At 41.2% G+C, this 15232-nt stretch overlaps 4 protein-coding genes across 4 annotated transcripts; 3 read left to right on the top strand and 1 right to left on the bottom strand.

Moving 5' to 3' along the window:
* Positions 1 to 215: 215 nt before the first annotated feature.
* Positions 216 to 1750, bottom strand: EAE98_012430 (uncharacterized protein; the record flags this gene model as incomplete). The annotated part of the gene is made up of 4 exons (XM_038960055.1): positions 216 to 261; positions 539 to 729; positions 802 to 1431; positions 1487 to 1750. 4 exons carry the CDS (start codon positions 1748 to 1750, stop codon positions 216 to 218), a joined length of 1131 nt encoding a protein of 376 aa, XP_038803612.1.
* Positions 1751 to 3487: 1737 nt separating this feature from the next.
* On the top strand, positions 3488 to 5809 carry EAE98_012431 (uncharacterized protein). The gene is made up of 4 exons (XM_038960056.1): positions 3488 to 4026; positions 4102 to 4246; positions 4300 to 4835; positions 4885 to 5809. Exons 1-4 carry the CDS (start codon positions 4008 to 4010, stop codon positions 5478 to 5480), a joined length of 1296 nt encoding a protein of 431 aa, XP_038803613.1. The 5' UTR covers positions 3488 to 4007; the 3' UTR covers positions 5481 to 5809.
* Positions 5810 to 7521: 1712 nt separating this feature from the next.
* On the top strand, positions 7522 to 10149 carry EAE98_012432 (uncharacterized protein). The gene is made up of 3 exons (XM_038960057.1): positions 7522 to 7755; positions 7838 to 8674; positions 8745 to 10149. The coding sequence occupies exons 2-3, from the start codon at positions 8361 to 8363 to the stop codon at positions 9757 to 9759; spliced, it is 1329 nt and encodes a 442-aa protein (XP_038803614.1). The 5' UTR covers positions 7522 to 7755; positions 7838 to 8360; the 3' UTR covers positions 9760 to 10149.
* Positions 10150 to 14353: 4204 nt separating this feature from the next.
* On the top strand, positions 14354 to 14989 carry EAE98_012433 (uncharacterized protein; the record flags this gene model as incomplete). The annotated part of the gene is made up of 1 exon (XM_038960058.1): positions 14354 to 14989. The coding sequence occupies one exon, from the start codon at positions 14354 to 14356 to the stop codon at positions 14987 to 14989; it is 636 nt and encodes a 211-aa protein (XP_038803615.1).
* Between the last annotated feature and the right edge of the window lie 243 nt (positions 14990 to 15232).

Below are 15232 nucleotides of genomic sequence, written 5' to 3' on the forward strand. Positions count from 1 at the left end.
TAACCCCGCTTGGTAAGGCTTTGTGATGTAACATTGTACAGATAGGAAAGTTCGGGCGTGAGAACTCGATCCTTCGGATGAACAAACACCGACTGAACAGCGATGGATGCTCGGAGTTCGAAACGCCTACTGAAGCAGGCCGTGAAATTTCTTTTGAGAAATCACACCCATATGGATGGAATAGATGACATGACGCACGTATAACGTTTGCCACTTTATTTCTTTGGTTGGGTTTTGTGCTTGATCATCACCATTGAATATCTGATACATGAACTTCGTTAACAAGAATGTTTGACATTTGACATAAAACCAATTTAAGATAAATTCATGATTGATACTTCAATACGAACTCGCATGATAGATAGTCTTTAGGGGCAGACTTTTAAATAGCCTGACACCAAGAAATGCGTGGAAGACGGAAAAACGGGTGCTGGCCGCTTACCGCTCGCCAAGAATTGTCCGGCTAGGATCCCCGAAAATGGATGATTGGGAGTTTGCCCAAGGGAAATTGGAAGACAGAAAAGGGGTTCAAACTTACGCAACAATTCCAGCAATTGCAATCAACACACCAATTACTGATTTATCTCCCACAGCGCGTCCAGAAGTCATCCATCCAAGAGCGACAATCGAACATGTTTTGACATGGCCAACAACAGTACTCGAGACAGGGCCCGTTTGAGCAATAATGAAGAATTGTGACAAATTAATTAGACATGCAAAACCGCCCGACTAGAAGATGGAGTGATTAGCTGACATTGCAATTTGCATATACGAGTTTAACATTAATACGAGAGCACATACCATCAAAATCATAACCCATCGGTTGACAGGCACCTCCGCCCAAACAGGGAAAGTGTCGACGAATGGAATAACGTAGAGCAACATGAAAGCTGCTAATGGTGCTTGGCTAAATAATAATTGCATGCTGTTGACTTGCAATTTCTTGTGGTAACTGGCGATCCATACTGTGTAGAGAGAACTGGCGAAAATGCCAGAGAATGCGAAGATGACCCCTAACGTGCTGGTGGTTTGGATATTGGCATCAGCAGCAGGCAGTGAATCGTAATAAGAAACCATTCCTACACCGAGACAAGCTGGTATCAAAGCATAGATCGCATTCCTAGGTAAAGTGGATCGGTACAAAACGAAATTCATAAGAGCGACAGTTGGCGTGAGGAGAATTCGAGCTACTTGGTAGAAGGTAACTGTCGAAAAGGCAAGAGATAAATTCGGTAGAATGACATTCAATGCCATGGAGATGGCGAGTGGAAAGACGTCCTTGACTGCAATTCTTTTGGGTGTGAAGAAGGCGAACCGTGGTCGCGAGAGTGTGAAGAGCGTCAGCCATGTTACTGTGAAATGGAAGGCAGCAAATGTGAGTTGTGCGAGTTTCAATGAAGGATCTGAAAAGATTGCCTTGTTGGTGAAGACCTAAGAAATTGTTAAGATTTGTGTGAGGAAGTTCTAGATGTCGAAAAAAACTCACAATACCAATTGTCGCAAGTGTATTAACCACCATCCAAATTATTGAAGATCTCACAGAACTTTCCGGTGCCTTTGGTTTATCCTCTGGTGGTGGCGCAAGTAAATCTGCTCGTTCAATGTCTTCTTCCAATTCCTCTGGAGTCCTTAAGTTGTAGTCTCCATCCTGTGAACCCATCAAAGCACGTTTTTCGGTCTTGTCGTCAAATCTCTCTTCCGTCGACGCAGAGCTGATGGAAGCCAAACGATCCGTTGATCTTTCCGCCATAATGTAGATCTTGGTAATCAGAATATCAAGAGACGTGTAGAGAGTTGATCAGATTCAACGGTATCCAAAAGAGATGGCCAATTAATTAGAATGTAATATATATTTAATGTTGAAGGGTAGTCAGAGAGGACAAGAATTTATCATGGCATAGAATCCCGAGTGAACTCTTCAGGGAAACTTTCAGCTAGTTCGTCCGGAGACAAATGAATCTAATATCGAAAACAGCCTTGGAGTGATAAAAAAAGCTCACCAGCATTTTATTAATATTACTTGGAAATTGGAATCACATCACTGGGGTAGCTAGCAGTTTAAACAACTCGCACGGTACAACTGCACCGCAAACATGCCTCGAGCATGCCGACTTTACAATTGGAGTGGACACAATTTGGGTGCCCCCTTTGGTGGCTAATTCTAAAACATGCCACAGTTATGATTGAGTGTAGGGGTATTGTAGATCAAGGTCCCTAGATACCTACCTAGGTAGTTGTGATGATAGATCGGATAAGAAATCAGAATACATTCCTAGGGAATAAACTTCGGCTACATTTTTACCATGTAGATCTTTCCCCCCTTCATGTGTGGAGTCTGTTGTGCTCGAGTATATCTCCTGAGTGTAACTATTCGATTGAACCGTGGTGTCGAGATCTTTTTGATTTTGATGTTGGAGATCCATTGGAACCCTAGAACCCTAGAACCCTCCCCTCGATTGTGAGACCGCGTAATCGACGTCGTTTGGTTTGAACTTCTGTAACAATCTTAAATCTTAAACCTTATATTCCTACTCAATTCAGTGGATACCGGAGTCCATGTTAATCCCATAAGGATTTCCTGCCCAAGGCTCGGACAGACATACGCGTCCAGCAAGAGTAGGTAGATGATTTGTGAGCCTCTCTAGTAATTGATCTAGATGGAAAATAAGAAACGAAGAAACATCTCATCTCAAATAGATTATTATATTGGACAGAGTATCTAAAGTATGACAGATCATGTAATCAATCCATCAATCATATGGATATATCAGAATCCTTCTTCCTTTACATGGTGGCTGAGATCTTGTATCATATTCTACGAGATCTTGATTGGAGCCCTGAATTGACCCCTATCGCAAAAGGCTGATTAGTAATCTAGATTCTCCATATCACCAGGTACCTACCTCCAGCTATCCATAATGGATATGATGTGCGATGGAAGTGTGGCTTGAGTTCATCTGTTCGCGGTCTCTCCTCGCTGATCTCTGTTGACAGCTCGTCGTCGTGTCTCGTGTGTGTCGAATAGCTATCGGCGATTGGCGATTGGCTATTGGTTATTGGTTATCTGATATACCGAGTAAAGACATAATAGCACAGCATTGAGTACGAGAAATCTAGATATCCATCGTCAAACATTAGCAGAGTATGTATCTCAAATATGCTGCTTTGCTTTCACTCACGTAGATGCTGAAGTAAGGTGTCCTTCTCCCTCCTCCTCCCTCCTCCAAAACTCCTTGCTCCCCACTGTAAGAACGTTCTTCCCATACAAGCTCTCATTTGCGTATGCACTTACCTACATCAGCAAGCTGAGCGAAGACTACTTTGTGCCCAGGATGAAGTTGTAACTTGTAACTTGTAACATGTAACTGATCATTCTATTAGTGCTGAGATATTAGCTTCCCTCGCTAGCCAGGGTGAACACATCATGATCCATGCACTTGAATCCGTTCAAACCACCATTCAGCCCACTCAACCCACTCAACCCACTCAACCCACTCAACCCACGTTGACAACTAAATAATCACATCCTCAAGGGCATTCAAACATGGGCTCGATGGCAATGAAGATAATCCAGAAGAAATTCCGATTCCGTCTCCCACCATCTCTCCCTGCAGATGCCGCCATTTACCAATCTCGCTCTCGCTCTCATTCTCACGCGCTCACGCTCACTCTCACTTGCATGTCCTTTTCATCATTTAAAGCATAGCCTGGTTTAGGATTGGATCTACCACTGCTGCAGTCTTGCTTTTGGTAAAATTTAATCATAATCATATCTCCCTGCATTTGCCAATTCGTCTGGTCTCTTGCACATTCCTTGGCTTTCCTTCCTGCAGCCTCCTTAAATAATAAAGCTCCTCCAAACCCTCCTTGCGCATTCTTGGAACCGGCGAACATCTGCTTGTGTTTTCGTATATTCAATCTTTCCAATTCCAATTCAACATCATCTGAAACGTCTACTTTCTTTCCAATCGAACTTTCGAATTTGCGTATATCGTCCTTCAAATATAATGGCTGCAAACGGTACAGGTAGGAATCCTCCCAGTACCATTTATTCCTCTGCCATTGGATCCAGAATCATTCACTAATTCGTCTCACTCACAGCTCCCTCTTCTGCCAATGAAGAGCAGAACAAATTCTTCGAAGATTTCGGCGTCTGGAAGGAAGCTCCTATACTTATAGGAAGCACCAAATTTACACCATTACCAGATGTTAAGAATATCATGATTACGGGAGGAGCGGGGTTTATGTAAGGACACATCTGTTTGTGCAGCACAGAACGGATTTTTAACCTTTTGTTAGTGCGTGTTGGCTGGTACGACATTTGACATTGACATACCCCGATGCTTATAATATTGTTTCTTTCGACAAGTTGGATTACTGTGCTTCATTGAACAACACCCGGGCACTCAACGACAAGCGCAATTTCACCTTCTACCATGGTGATATCACAAACCCATCGGAAGTTGTAGACTGCTTGGAACGATACAACATCGACACAATCTTTCATTTCGCAGCACAATCTCATGTTGATTTGAGTTTCGGAAATTCATATGCCTTCACACATACAAATGTTTATGGTACCCACGTTCTTCTCGAGAGTGCCAAAAAGGTTGGGATCAAAAAGTTCATTCATATCTCTACAGATGAGGTCTACGGAGAGGTCAAGGATGATGATGATGATCTTTTGGAAACCAGCATTCTGGCACCCACAAACCCATACGCTGCGAGCAAGGCAGCAGCCGAGATGCTGGTTCATTCTTACCAGAAGAGCTTTAAGCTACCTGTGATGATTGTACGCAGTAACAATGTTTACGGTCCACATCAATACCCTGAGAGTGAGTACTTGAGTCAACTTCTTGATTTTCATGGCTGACAATCAAATAGAAATTATTCCAAAATTCAGTTGTTTACTCCAACGTGGACAACCAGTTGTATTACATGGAGATGGAACTCCCACCAGAAGATATCTTTTCGCTGGTGATGCAGCTGATGCATTTGATACTATTCTTCACAAGGGCACAATTGGACAGATCTACAACGTTGGCTCATACGATGAGATCTCCAATTTGACATTGTGTTCAAAGTTACTCACATACTTGAACATCCCCCACAGCACTCAGGAAGAGCTTCATAAGTGGGTCAAGCATACTCAGGATCGACCTTTCAACGATCATCGATACGCAGTCGATGGAACCAAGCTCAGACAATTAGGTTGGGATCAAAAGACCAGCTTCGAGAATGGAATGGCGATCACTGTTGACTGGTATCAGAGATTTGGCGAAAGATGGTGGGGTGATATCACCAAGGTGCTTACACCATTCCCCACAGTTGCTGGTTCGGAAGTGGTGGGTGACGATAACAATCCTGTTGAAGAGCTTAGAGAAGAGATGGTGGTCGACGCTGATGACAATATGATTTTGGGCAAGAAAAGGAAGTTGAATGGCGTTCCGGGTGGAGTGGCTCAAGCAGTGGAAGCATAGGTTATTTTGGTTATAGTCTCTGACTCACCTGCACTGCATTGATTGCACTTCAGCTTCTTGCTTGGTGGCGTAGAAAATGGATTGGTGATTGATGATTTAGGGGGTTGGCTATCGGACACAATTTTAGAGCGTGCGTTTTTTATATTCCCCATGGGCAGACCTAGTTGATTGGTGGTACATCCATAGATGATGTTGATGTTAGAGACTTCTTTATGAATATTGGCTTGGGGTTTCTGGTTGGATTGAATGGGATTGGATTGATAAGTATGAATTAGGATATACTTGATCACAAAATAAAAAGATGTCATTTTTTTTTGGAAGAATAATTTTCGTCATCGGGTCTTTCTTGGATAAGGACTATCGAGTGAGTTTCTGGAATAAGCGCATCTTCGGGTTTGGTATGAGCGATTGTGTAGTATGGTTTCGCTTGATATAAGCGTGAGGAGATGCGAGACATACTGATCGATAGAAGTACCGGTGCGCGGCGGGTAGTAAGAGGAGGGGAGGAGTGGCTTTGGGAAGATTACGGTGAGATTACATGTCTATCGAGTACTGGGTTATCTGCTTTTTGCTTTTTCTTTCCTTCTGTGTGAGGGGCTGAATTGAATTGAATTTGATAGAATATAATATAATATAATATAATATAATATAATATAATATAATATAATATAATATAATATAATATAATATAATATAATATAATATAATATAATATAATATAATATAATATAATATAATATAATATAATATAATATAATATAATATAATATAATATAATATAATATAATATAATATAATATAATATAATATAATATAATATAATATAATATAATATAATATAATATAATATAATATAATATATACTGTGTTACTGTTTGTCTGTCTGTCTGTTGTTTGGAAATTGAGAAGAAGATATTGATTGGGAAGCCCTTGGGAAGGCCTTGGGAAGCCCTTGGGAAGCCCTTGGGAAGGCAAAGAGTCTTTTAGAGTTAATTAAGACTTAACCTTAGTAAATGGAGGAGAGGAGAGCGGTGTGTATAGGTATGTGATGCTGTATACTAGGTAGGTAGGTAGGTAGGTAGGTAGGTATTCATTAGTAGTGGTATTTAGTATGTATCTGGAGGATATGATGGGTGTGATGGGTGTAAGATCTTATGTATGTGTGTGTGTGTGTGTGTGTGTGTGTATATATATATATGTATGTATCTAGGTATGATTATAAGACTCGAATATATATATATATATACATATACCTACCTAGGTATGTATGGTCGTAAGACGATGGGGGTGATTTTGATAGATGGGCAGTCGATGGGGTTTGGTTGTTTGGGTTTCTGGGTTGGGTTTCTATGAGATGAGATGAGATGAGATAAGTGGGATTTGATGGGATTTTTATTTCTATATAGATAGATAGTAGGTAATTGAACTTTGAATTGAGCTGTGAGTGGAATATTTTGTGTTTGTGTAGATAGCTGGAGGTAGTAGGTGATAGGTAGTAGATAGTAGATGATAAATAGTAGATGATAAATAGTAGATGATAGATAGTAAATAATAGATAGTAGATAATAGATATTAGATAATAAATAGTAGATAATAAATAGTAAGTAGTAGATAGTAGATAGTAAATAGTAAATAATAAATAATAGATAATAAATAATAAGTAGATAAATAGATAGTTATAAAAGATATTATAGTAACTACTAGGTATGTTTAATTCAGAATTTACAATAATTAGATTGCGGGAGGGAGAGGCTCTTGAAGTAGTCGGTGCTGTATTAATTGATAAATCGAGACAAAAACCATACATACATCTCTAGTAGGCATATATAGAGAATAACGAATTGTCCCAGGAATAGAAGAAGATGAACATACAGATATAAACACTAGAACCGCATTTCACCCAAACGAATAGCTACTCGTGACTACCCAGGTAATCCAACACCAAGGACATGGAGTTCTGGTGGATATCAATAACCATTTCATACTTCGTACATGCTGTTTTGTAGGTAACCAATTGGATGATTTGTACGAGTAAACGGTAAATGGGGTTGATTTAACTTTGGTAAAGATGCTAATGGAACGATCCGTCACTACCTACCTGCTAGATTGTGGCTTATCATTGGGTTCCGGTGGAATTTATCCTTTCTTTCTCGGTATTTTGTGGGGTTTCCGCTGTCAACCTTTCTATTTCTCCCAATAAGATAGGCTGGAAAAGCGTAGGAAGTACGGGAGTGCTACCATCCTAAGCACCTGGGTACTATTGTTAGTGTTCGAGGTAGTGTTAAAGTTTGTTCAATATGGGCTTCATTGGTCTGAACTTGTATCCTTTGGTGGAAGCTAACTCATCAACTAACTAGGGACCGCTACTAGAACGTCGGAGGTAACTGCAGTGAAGATAAAAAATAGAGCTAGCTGGCTGGCTATGCTATCTAGGTGCCCAGGTAGTAACTAGCTAATGCAGTCGATAGACCTCAAATAGGTCACCGCTTTCGATGATCGGATCACAGGACAATCTTTGGTAACTTCGCAAAGTCTTGGTGGTGGGAGTGCGGAAAACGAAGTACCGTGCCATCTCTTGGGTTTGGGTCTGGGTTTGTTCATTGGAACGCGCGGATGCTTTTCCGGGATTTTCGATTTCGATTTGGGTGCGTTTTGTTCGTTGGTCTCAGGAATCGAGCGGGTGAGGGAGAGTAGCATTGTGTTTTGTATCGTATCTTGCATCGACTTTGTATACAATCCATTGAAGCAGAGGAGACGGGAGTTCGGGCGAATGCTGGATTCAAGATCGACATATAAATATTCATCACCCAATCGAAGGATATCAACGACGAGATCATAAAACACAACATCAGACGACACAAAGGGTGGTGGTTGGATTGAATGGTGAATTGGAGAAGGAAAAAGTCAATGGGAGCTGTTTGCACCAATCCCAAATCCATGGGGGAGCAAGTGGAGGAGGAAAATGGCAGAGGAAATAGTTCACCAGATGAGAATGAAAATGTTCCCGGAGACTTGAGATGTTCGGATGATGACAATGGTGTCCCACTGATACCAGACGACAATGATGAAGACGAAATGGAGAATGATGCGATTGCTGCGAGGGAAACTGTGCAGAAGGAAATTGAAGACCATAGAAGACGGGCTGCGTATACCAAATCTGTTTTTCATCATGCTCAAACGGATCGAGATACAGTGTGAGATCCTTATTTGTTATTTTTACACACTCTCTATAAATATTTGCTAATACTTATTCGACATTTATAGAAATTCCACTCGCTCCCTCTACGATTCAGATGTGGTATATTTACAACAACACGGTCGAGTTTATGTAGGAGATTATTATATGCCAATCGATGAGGAAGAACTCGATCGTTTACGCATCATCCATCAAATATATCTCCAGATCTTCGACAACCAACTTACTACCGTGCCTCTCAAATCTCCGACTCGCATTCTCGATATTGGAACGGGAGCTGGTGATTGGGCCATGGGAATGGGTGATCTATGGCCCTCGGCCGAAATCATAGGAACGGATATCGCCAAGGTCCAACCTACAGCCGTTCCCTTTAATGTCTTTTTCGAAATCGACGATGCGGAGGAAGAAGGCGGATGGACATGGCCTGCTAATGAGTTCGATCTCGTGCATTTGCGGAATATGGCCGGTGCATTTAGTAGTTGGGATCACATATATTCCGAAGCATTTATTCATCTCAAACCCGGTGGGTGGATCGAAATTATGGATTTTGATGACCACGCAGCTTTTCTCACATTTTTCGAGAAAGATAGTCCCATGCCCGCCCTTCTGCACGCTTTAGGAGAAGCAGCGCGAATATCTGGACGGCCACGTGGAATTGCACATCTTCAGCCGGAAAAGTTGAAGAGTTTGGGATTTGTAGATGTAGAAGTTAAGGAATTTGGGATTCCGATGGGTCCTTGGCCAGATGATAAAACGCAAAAGACGATAGGAAAATTATGGTTGGTGTCGATGTTGAGCGCGTTGGAAGCGTCTACGTTGCGTTTATTAACGCAGGCTTTGGGGTGGGAGGAAGAAGAGGTTAGGAGGATATGCATGTCTAGTGGAGAGGAAATGAGGAGGGTTAGTTTGGATGTTGAGAAGGCGAAGGGGTTGAAAACTGTGGCGAGGGTTTTGGTGGGGAGGAAACCGGGGTGGGAGGTAAATGCTGATGCCAATGCCAATGGGGATGGGGATGGGGAAAGTGTGGCGACGGAAACTCGGACGATCAATGGTGATGGGAATATAAAATTGAATGGCGAATAGAATTCGCTCGCATGCATACATACTACTACGTCTACTAGTGTAGTCGGTAGTCGAAGATCTGATTTCATCTATCTATCTATCTATACTGTACAGATCCGGGAGGCATCTTGTAATTTGATCATGGTTATAGTCTTCTCATTCTGGGTAGCTTTGTCTCTTTCAGCGAGCGAGCGAGTTAGCAAGCATGCAAGCGCGGCATTTTGATGTTAGAAAAGCATATACTTCACTTCACTTCACTTCATGACTGGAAGACGGATTACGATTTTAAGAACAGGCTGTGATGAGATGGGCAAAAATTGATAGGGCTGGCTTTTTATTAGCTTGGTGAGAATTGGAGTGAGCGGAGATGAGATGGAATGAATTTGATATAGCATTCAGGAATTGGGAATTGGGATTTAGGATTTATAATAGATACCCAGTAATAAGAATCACTGTTTGTATGTGGCTGGCTGGTTTGGTTGGTTGGTTGGTTGGATGGGTGTTGGTTCTTGGTTCTTGGATTGGTGGTTGTGAATTCTTGGTGCTACTGATTATCTTTGCTTATGTCTTGTTTTTATGGTGTTTTTTTGGGTTCATATAATGATCTCGGGAATAATTGTGATTCTTATCTAGGGGATGAGATTTTGCTGATTTGTTCAGATATTATCGTGCTTATTGGTTGGTATGGTGAGGGGTGTATTAGTGTTGGTTCTAGTTGGTTCTAGTTGGTGCTTGAGGGCGTGAGGGCTTGAGGAGCTTAATTAAGGGTTGGATGGATGGATGCATAGATGCATGGATGGATGGATGGGTTTTCTTGCTGGCTTACCGAGAATTGGATGGTTGGAATGTTTGATGTAGGGATTTGAGGTTGTATCTGGGATGGGATTATTCTTATAAAAGTTGGTGTTGTTTGTTTGATTTTACTTGCTTCTGATACCTCCCTCGCGCACAGTTGGGCGTGAGTTATTGGTCATTCTCACTTTGGTGGTGGGTGGGGTAACCCTAGTTCTGGTTTTGCCTAAAAGCTTGTGTGAATCTGATATTGGGGTTTTTTCTTATTTAGTATTGTTGATTTCCAAATGTCTAGACATTTACCCTTCTGGTGTTACGATGATACCTAGTAACATCCTCGCAAGTAGGTATTCCTATGTCATAATGGATACCAGGTGTAAGGTTGCTGATTTTGAACCAGGGGGCGCTTTTATTGCGTGTGTAAATCTTATGGTCTTGTTTAGGGTTGTTCGGATTTTGAATACATGCTTTTTAAAATAGTGGTTTGGGTTACTAGGGGTTTAGCTTGAGGCTCTTCTTTTTTAGCTGAATCTTGTTGTTGTTGTTGTTTAGTATTATTATTAGTTAGTATCGTCGTTGTTTAGTATTCTTCTTATTTAGTATCGTTCTTATGTAATATTATTAGTATCATCATGAGGATGATGAAGTCAATATAGTACTATGGTTTATACTAGGTACCTATTGTAATATTGCTTGAGGTTCTAAAAGCTAGGGCTACGAAACGTATATGCTATGGTGCCGAGGCATTAGCGCAAGCGCTAGTGAGGTCACATGATCCCTCCCCCGAAAAGTATCGCTCTTATTTACTATTATTCTTATTTACTATCGTTCTTATTTACTATCGTTCTTATTTACTATCGTTCTTATTTACTATCGTTCTTATTTACTATCGTTCTTATTTACTATCGTTCTTATTTACTATCGTTCTTATTTACTATCGTTCTTATTTATGTCTTGGGGCAGCGAGTAGTAAGTGAGTGAAAAATGATGCGAGTGCAGTGATTCATCGAAAGGTTTGAGGGAATGAATATATAAGAGTTCTTCCCATCGTTTTGAATACATGTTTTTCTTTATTGCCACTACATGATCAATATACTTCAACTCAATTTTCGCCGTCATATGTATACAGCTTACCAGTGGAGAAGATCAGAGAAGATAGTTGGAGGAGAGGAATTGTGACTAAGACTTGATGAGAGAGATTTAGGCAACCATTTCATCGTCAAGCTGATCGATCTATCGTCATCGCTGCCTTACACTCGGAAGATAGGATAGACGAATAATTTTACGAGATTCGGAGATACATTATATTTCAGTGACGAGAACAAGCAATACGCAGCTTTATGGCTTTCGGTTTTATCTTTATACACAACATATACCATTTCATAATCATATAACATCACGATACTATCTCCACTACTATTCGCATCCTACATCCCGCAAGCAACATCGAAATTAAGGAAGGATGTGTATTGAAACGCAATACAGATATACTGGCTGTGGTCATGCGATACCAATGTCAACCTCCACTTCGAGAGAGAGAGCGACTAGTGGGATTATCTTTTGTAAGAGGAGGCTGAATAGAGAGGATGGGATAGAGAGAGGAAGCGAAAGTTTGAGAGATTTGGAAATGGAAAGACGAAGATGGTGGGTGGAGTGCGGAAAGAAGAGAGGAAATACGAGGTATAGAGGGGGGGTTTGTGGGGTTTGTTGCGGGGGCTTGGGGGTGCGGAGGTGGGGTGGTGGGGGGGAGGATGGGAGGGGAAAGGAGTTAGTGATTTTGAAAGGAGGGGAAAGAGGCTGGGGAGAGTCAGGGGTATGGGAGTCGAGTGGAGAGAGAAGAAATGTAAGTTGATACGGAATGGAGAGTCGAGATTTGAAATGGGGATTTTGGATTTGAGAATTGGAGAGCGGATCTAGCTGGAGAGAGAGAGGTAAATATTGAAGGATGTGCTGAATGATGTCTTTGAATACCTACCTACCTAGGTAGGATAAGTGAGATATGATGGAGTCACAGGGGGATGTAGACTCAGAGATCTTACTGGAAGAGGGGAGGATTTGGATTTTAATGCGAATATGATGGAATTGGATATAATGACTCTTGGAGACATTCACGAGGATTTTGAACGCTTTGGGGCACTGTTTGGGATTTTTCTTTTGTTTGTTTCTTCTGCTTTGTTGTTTATCGGTGATGTTTTAGCTTTATAGGTGAGGTGTCTTGATGTTGGCGTTGCGTTGTTTTAGCTAGCTAGCTGTATAGATGGATGGGTGGATGGGTAGTTAAGTAGATAAACTATGGTAGGAACATATTATCATGCTAATTTGTATTTGCAGTCTGAGCTGAGATGACAATCAATTTTCACATATTTAGATATAGATAGGTTAGGTGGATATATTGTATTATCTTAATAGTGATGTTACTGCAAAAGAGGATGGTGTCGGATTTGTTACGAGTACTATCACTTACTGGATTGTAATTTTGGGAAGTCAAGTCGGAAACGGGGAGGGACGTAATGTGGGATTTCTATGTGGATAGGTTCTTACTTGGATAGAGTTCTTGTAATCTTACATAGCTGTGTGTGTATGTACAGTTTTCGAGTTGGGGAAGAGGAGGATTGGAGATGATTTGGGGTTCGAGAGGGTCTTTGGGTTTGGTTAAAGCTAGGAAGACCTTCGAGTGTTGACTTGTAAGATTGGATTGGAGGGAAAAGAAATGAGAAGAGAAAAGTTAAGGATTCATTCACTACACGATAGAGATAGATCTCCACAAAAAGCGAGAGAAAAATCCGAGAGAGAAAAAAACTCAAGATTCACTACACGTTGGAGTTCGTTAGATCTCCACAAAAATCGAGTGCAGAAAAAAGGAAGTCACCTGCATTTCTAGATCTTGAACAAAGTCTCTAAGAGCGAGTTAAAATACAAAAAATAGACCTATTCATCAATGGAATACAGATATCAAAGCACCTTGTCGTTTTCGGAAGGGGTAAGCGTCTTATTCGCAGGGTAGACGGTGAAGCCAACAGCCGAATCCATGGAGATGCTTTGATGGAGGGGGAGGGATGATTTGGGGATATGTGGTTGAAAATTTGGAAGAACTTGATTGAGGTGGGGACTGGGGACTGGGAAATGGGGATTACTGTAATGTTGTTGGATTAGGAAGGAAATCTTTGGAGGGTAGTGGTTTTACTCTTGGATTTTGATATGCAGAGTGTGTTTCATTGCTGGCACCAAATCTGTAGTATTTGTTGATGGATACGACTAGTCTACATGATGGGATTTGTATTCATGGTTCAGTACATGATTTACATAGACAAATCCACTGTTGTTTTATTAATTCATACAAGGAATGCGAAATCCCTCTCATACAATCACTGCATTATTGAACCAGCTGGAGACTGAAACTATGTAATAATAAGAATCCAACTTCAAATAATCATCCAAAACTTCGGCCGCCTCGTCGTTGATGCTCTCGAGATAGCGAATCTCTGATGTTTGGAATTAGAGGGTATAGTTACCTGTTGAAATTACTGGCCGTAACTAAACAATCAAGTGACCTCTCGCCAGAATTTTATACGGCACTTAAGTGAGTATATCTAATGCACCTACCAATGTTCAAGGTATCATACGGCTTGCAAAGTCTTTATCAGATTCATAGTTTCACTAGAAGAAGCTCTTTATCTTTATTACTCTTCCAACTTCTACATCAAATCCTGTTTATAAAATCTCATCCATCCAAAAATCAACTTCATCACATTCAAAGTATTTGCCAGTTCATCAAAAAAATCAACCAACCACAATCGAGAACTCATCCCATCAACTAGACAACATGACAACCACCACAATCCTAGCATCGCTCCTCCACAGCATCGAGAACTTCCTCGCGTACCTTTTCACACCTTTGGACACTCATCTTTCATCCTCCGCACAACAATTTCTCATCATCTCCTCCGCCTGCTTCACAGCCATCATGATTTTCTCTTTCCTAAACAAGGCCGTTAACACAATCGGCGCTCTTCTCACACGTATACCTATTTCTCCCGAAAGACTTCTTAACCAAGCGATCGGAGAATTCGAAGCTATTCCCACATCCGCCGAGACGTTTCTCAGTCAAGCATTCTGCAAATTCGACGCAGTGCGGAATCACAAAACCGAAAGAAATCATGAAGATATGCGGGATTGTAAGACCGCTCTGAGAAATAAAAAGACTTGTTGGCAACCAACGGCTAAACTGACAAAATATATGCTCATGGCTCTGTATGGGATTTTCCTGACGTGCTATTTTGCATATGTGGTTGTGGAATTTGAAGGTTGGGTTAGGGAGGGGATTATTGTGCTTTCGGGGTTGAGTTTGGTTAATGTGGGAGTTTTGAGTTTGTTGGGGGGAGCGAGAGGAGGGGGGTTGGTAATGTTAGGATTTTCTTTGGTTCTTTCATTGTTGATTGGGAGGGGACTTGTGTACTGACTATGATAGGGATCGAAAGTAGAGGTCTTTTTGTGAGGACTAGGACTAGGATTAGGGATAGGAATAGGAATATTGGGTGCCTTGTCTTCAGATGAATGCTTGATGACAGATATAAACCTTGAAGTGATCATATTGATTTGGGAGTTCTTGTGGGTTTGATACGGAGGAGAAGTTTAGGGTTGCTTTGCAGCATTGGGTTATTTTTATCAGCAGGAAATCCCTTTTGAACATACTAGGAGTTTT

Source organism: Botrytis deweyae (genome assembly GCF_014898535.1).
Source record: "Botrytis deweyae strain B1 chromosome Unknown BDEW_066, whole genome shotgun sequence".
Lineage (NCBI taxonomy): Eukaryota > Fungi > Ascomycota > Leotiomycetes > Helotiales > Sclerotiniaceae > Botrytis > Botrytis deweyae.

What these genes read in the sequence shown, in the direction of transcription:
- EAE98_012431 (XM_038960056.1), top strand. An exon ending in ACGGGAGGAGCGGGGTTTAT is followed by an intron (nt 4,247 to 4,299) that starts GTAAGGACACAT and finishes ACCTTTTGTTAG; the next exon opens with TGCGTGTTGGCTGGTACGAC. An exon ending in TCCACATCAATACCCTGAGA is followed by an intron (nt 4,836 to 4,884) that starts GTGAGTACTTGA and finishes ACAATCAAATAG; the next exon opens with AAATTATTCCAAAATTCAGT.
- EAE98_012432 (XM_038960057.1), top strand. Translation starts at nt 8,361, where the DNA reads ATGGTGAATTGGAGAAGGAAAAAGTCAATGGGAGCTGTTTGCACCAAT. An exon ending in CAAACGGATCGAGATACAGT is followed by an intron (nt 8,675 to 8,744) that starts GTGAGATCCTTA and finishes CGACATTTATAG; the next exon opens with AAATTCCACTCGCTCCCTCT.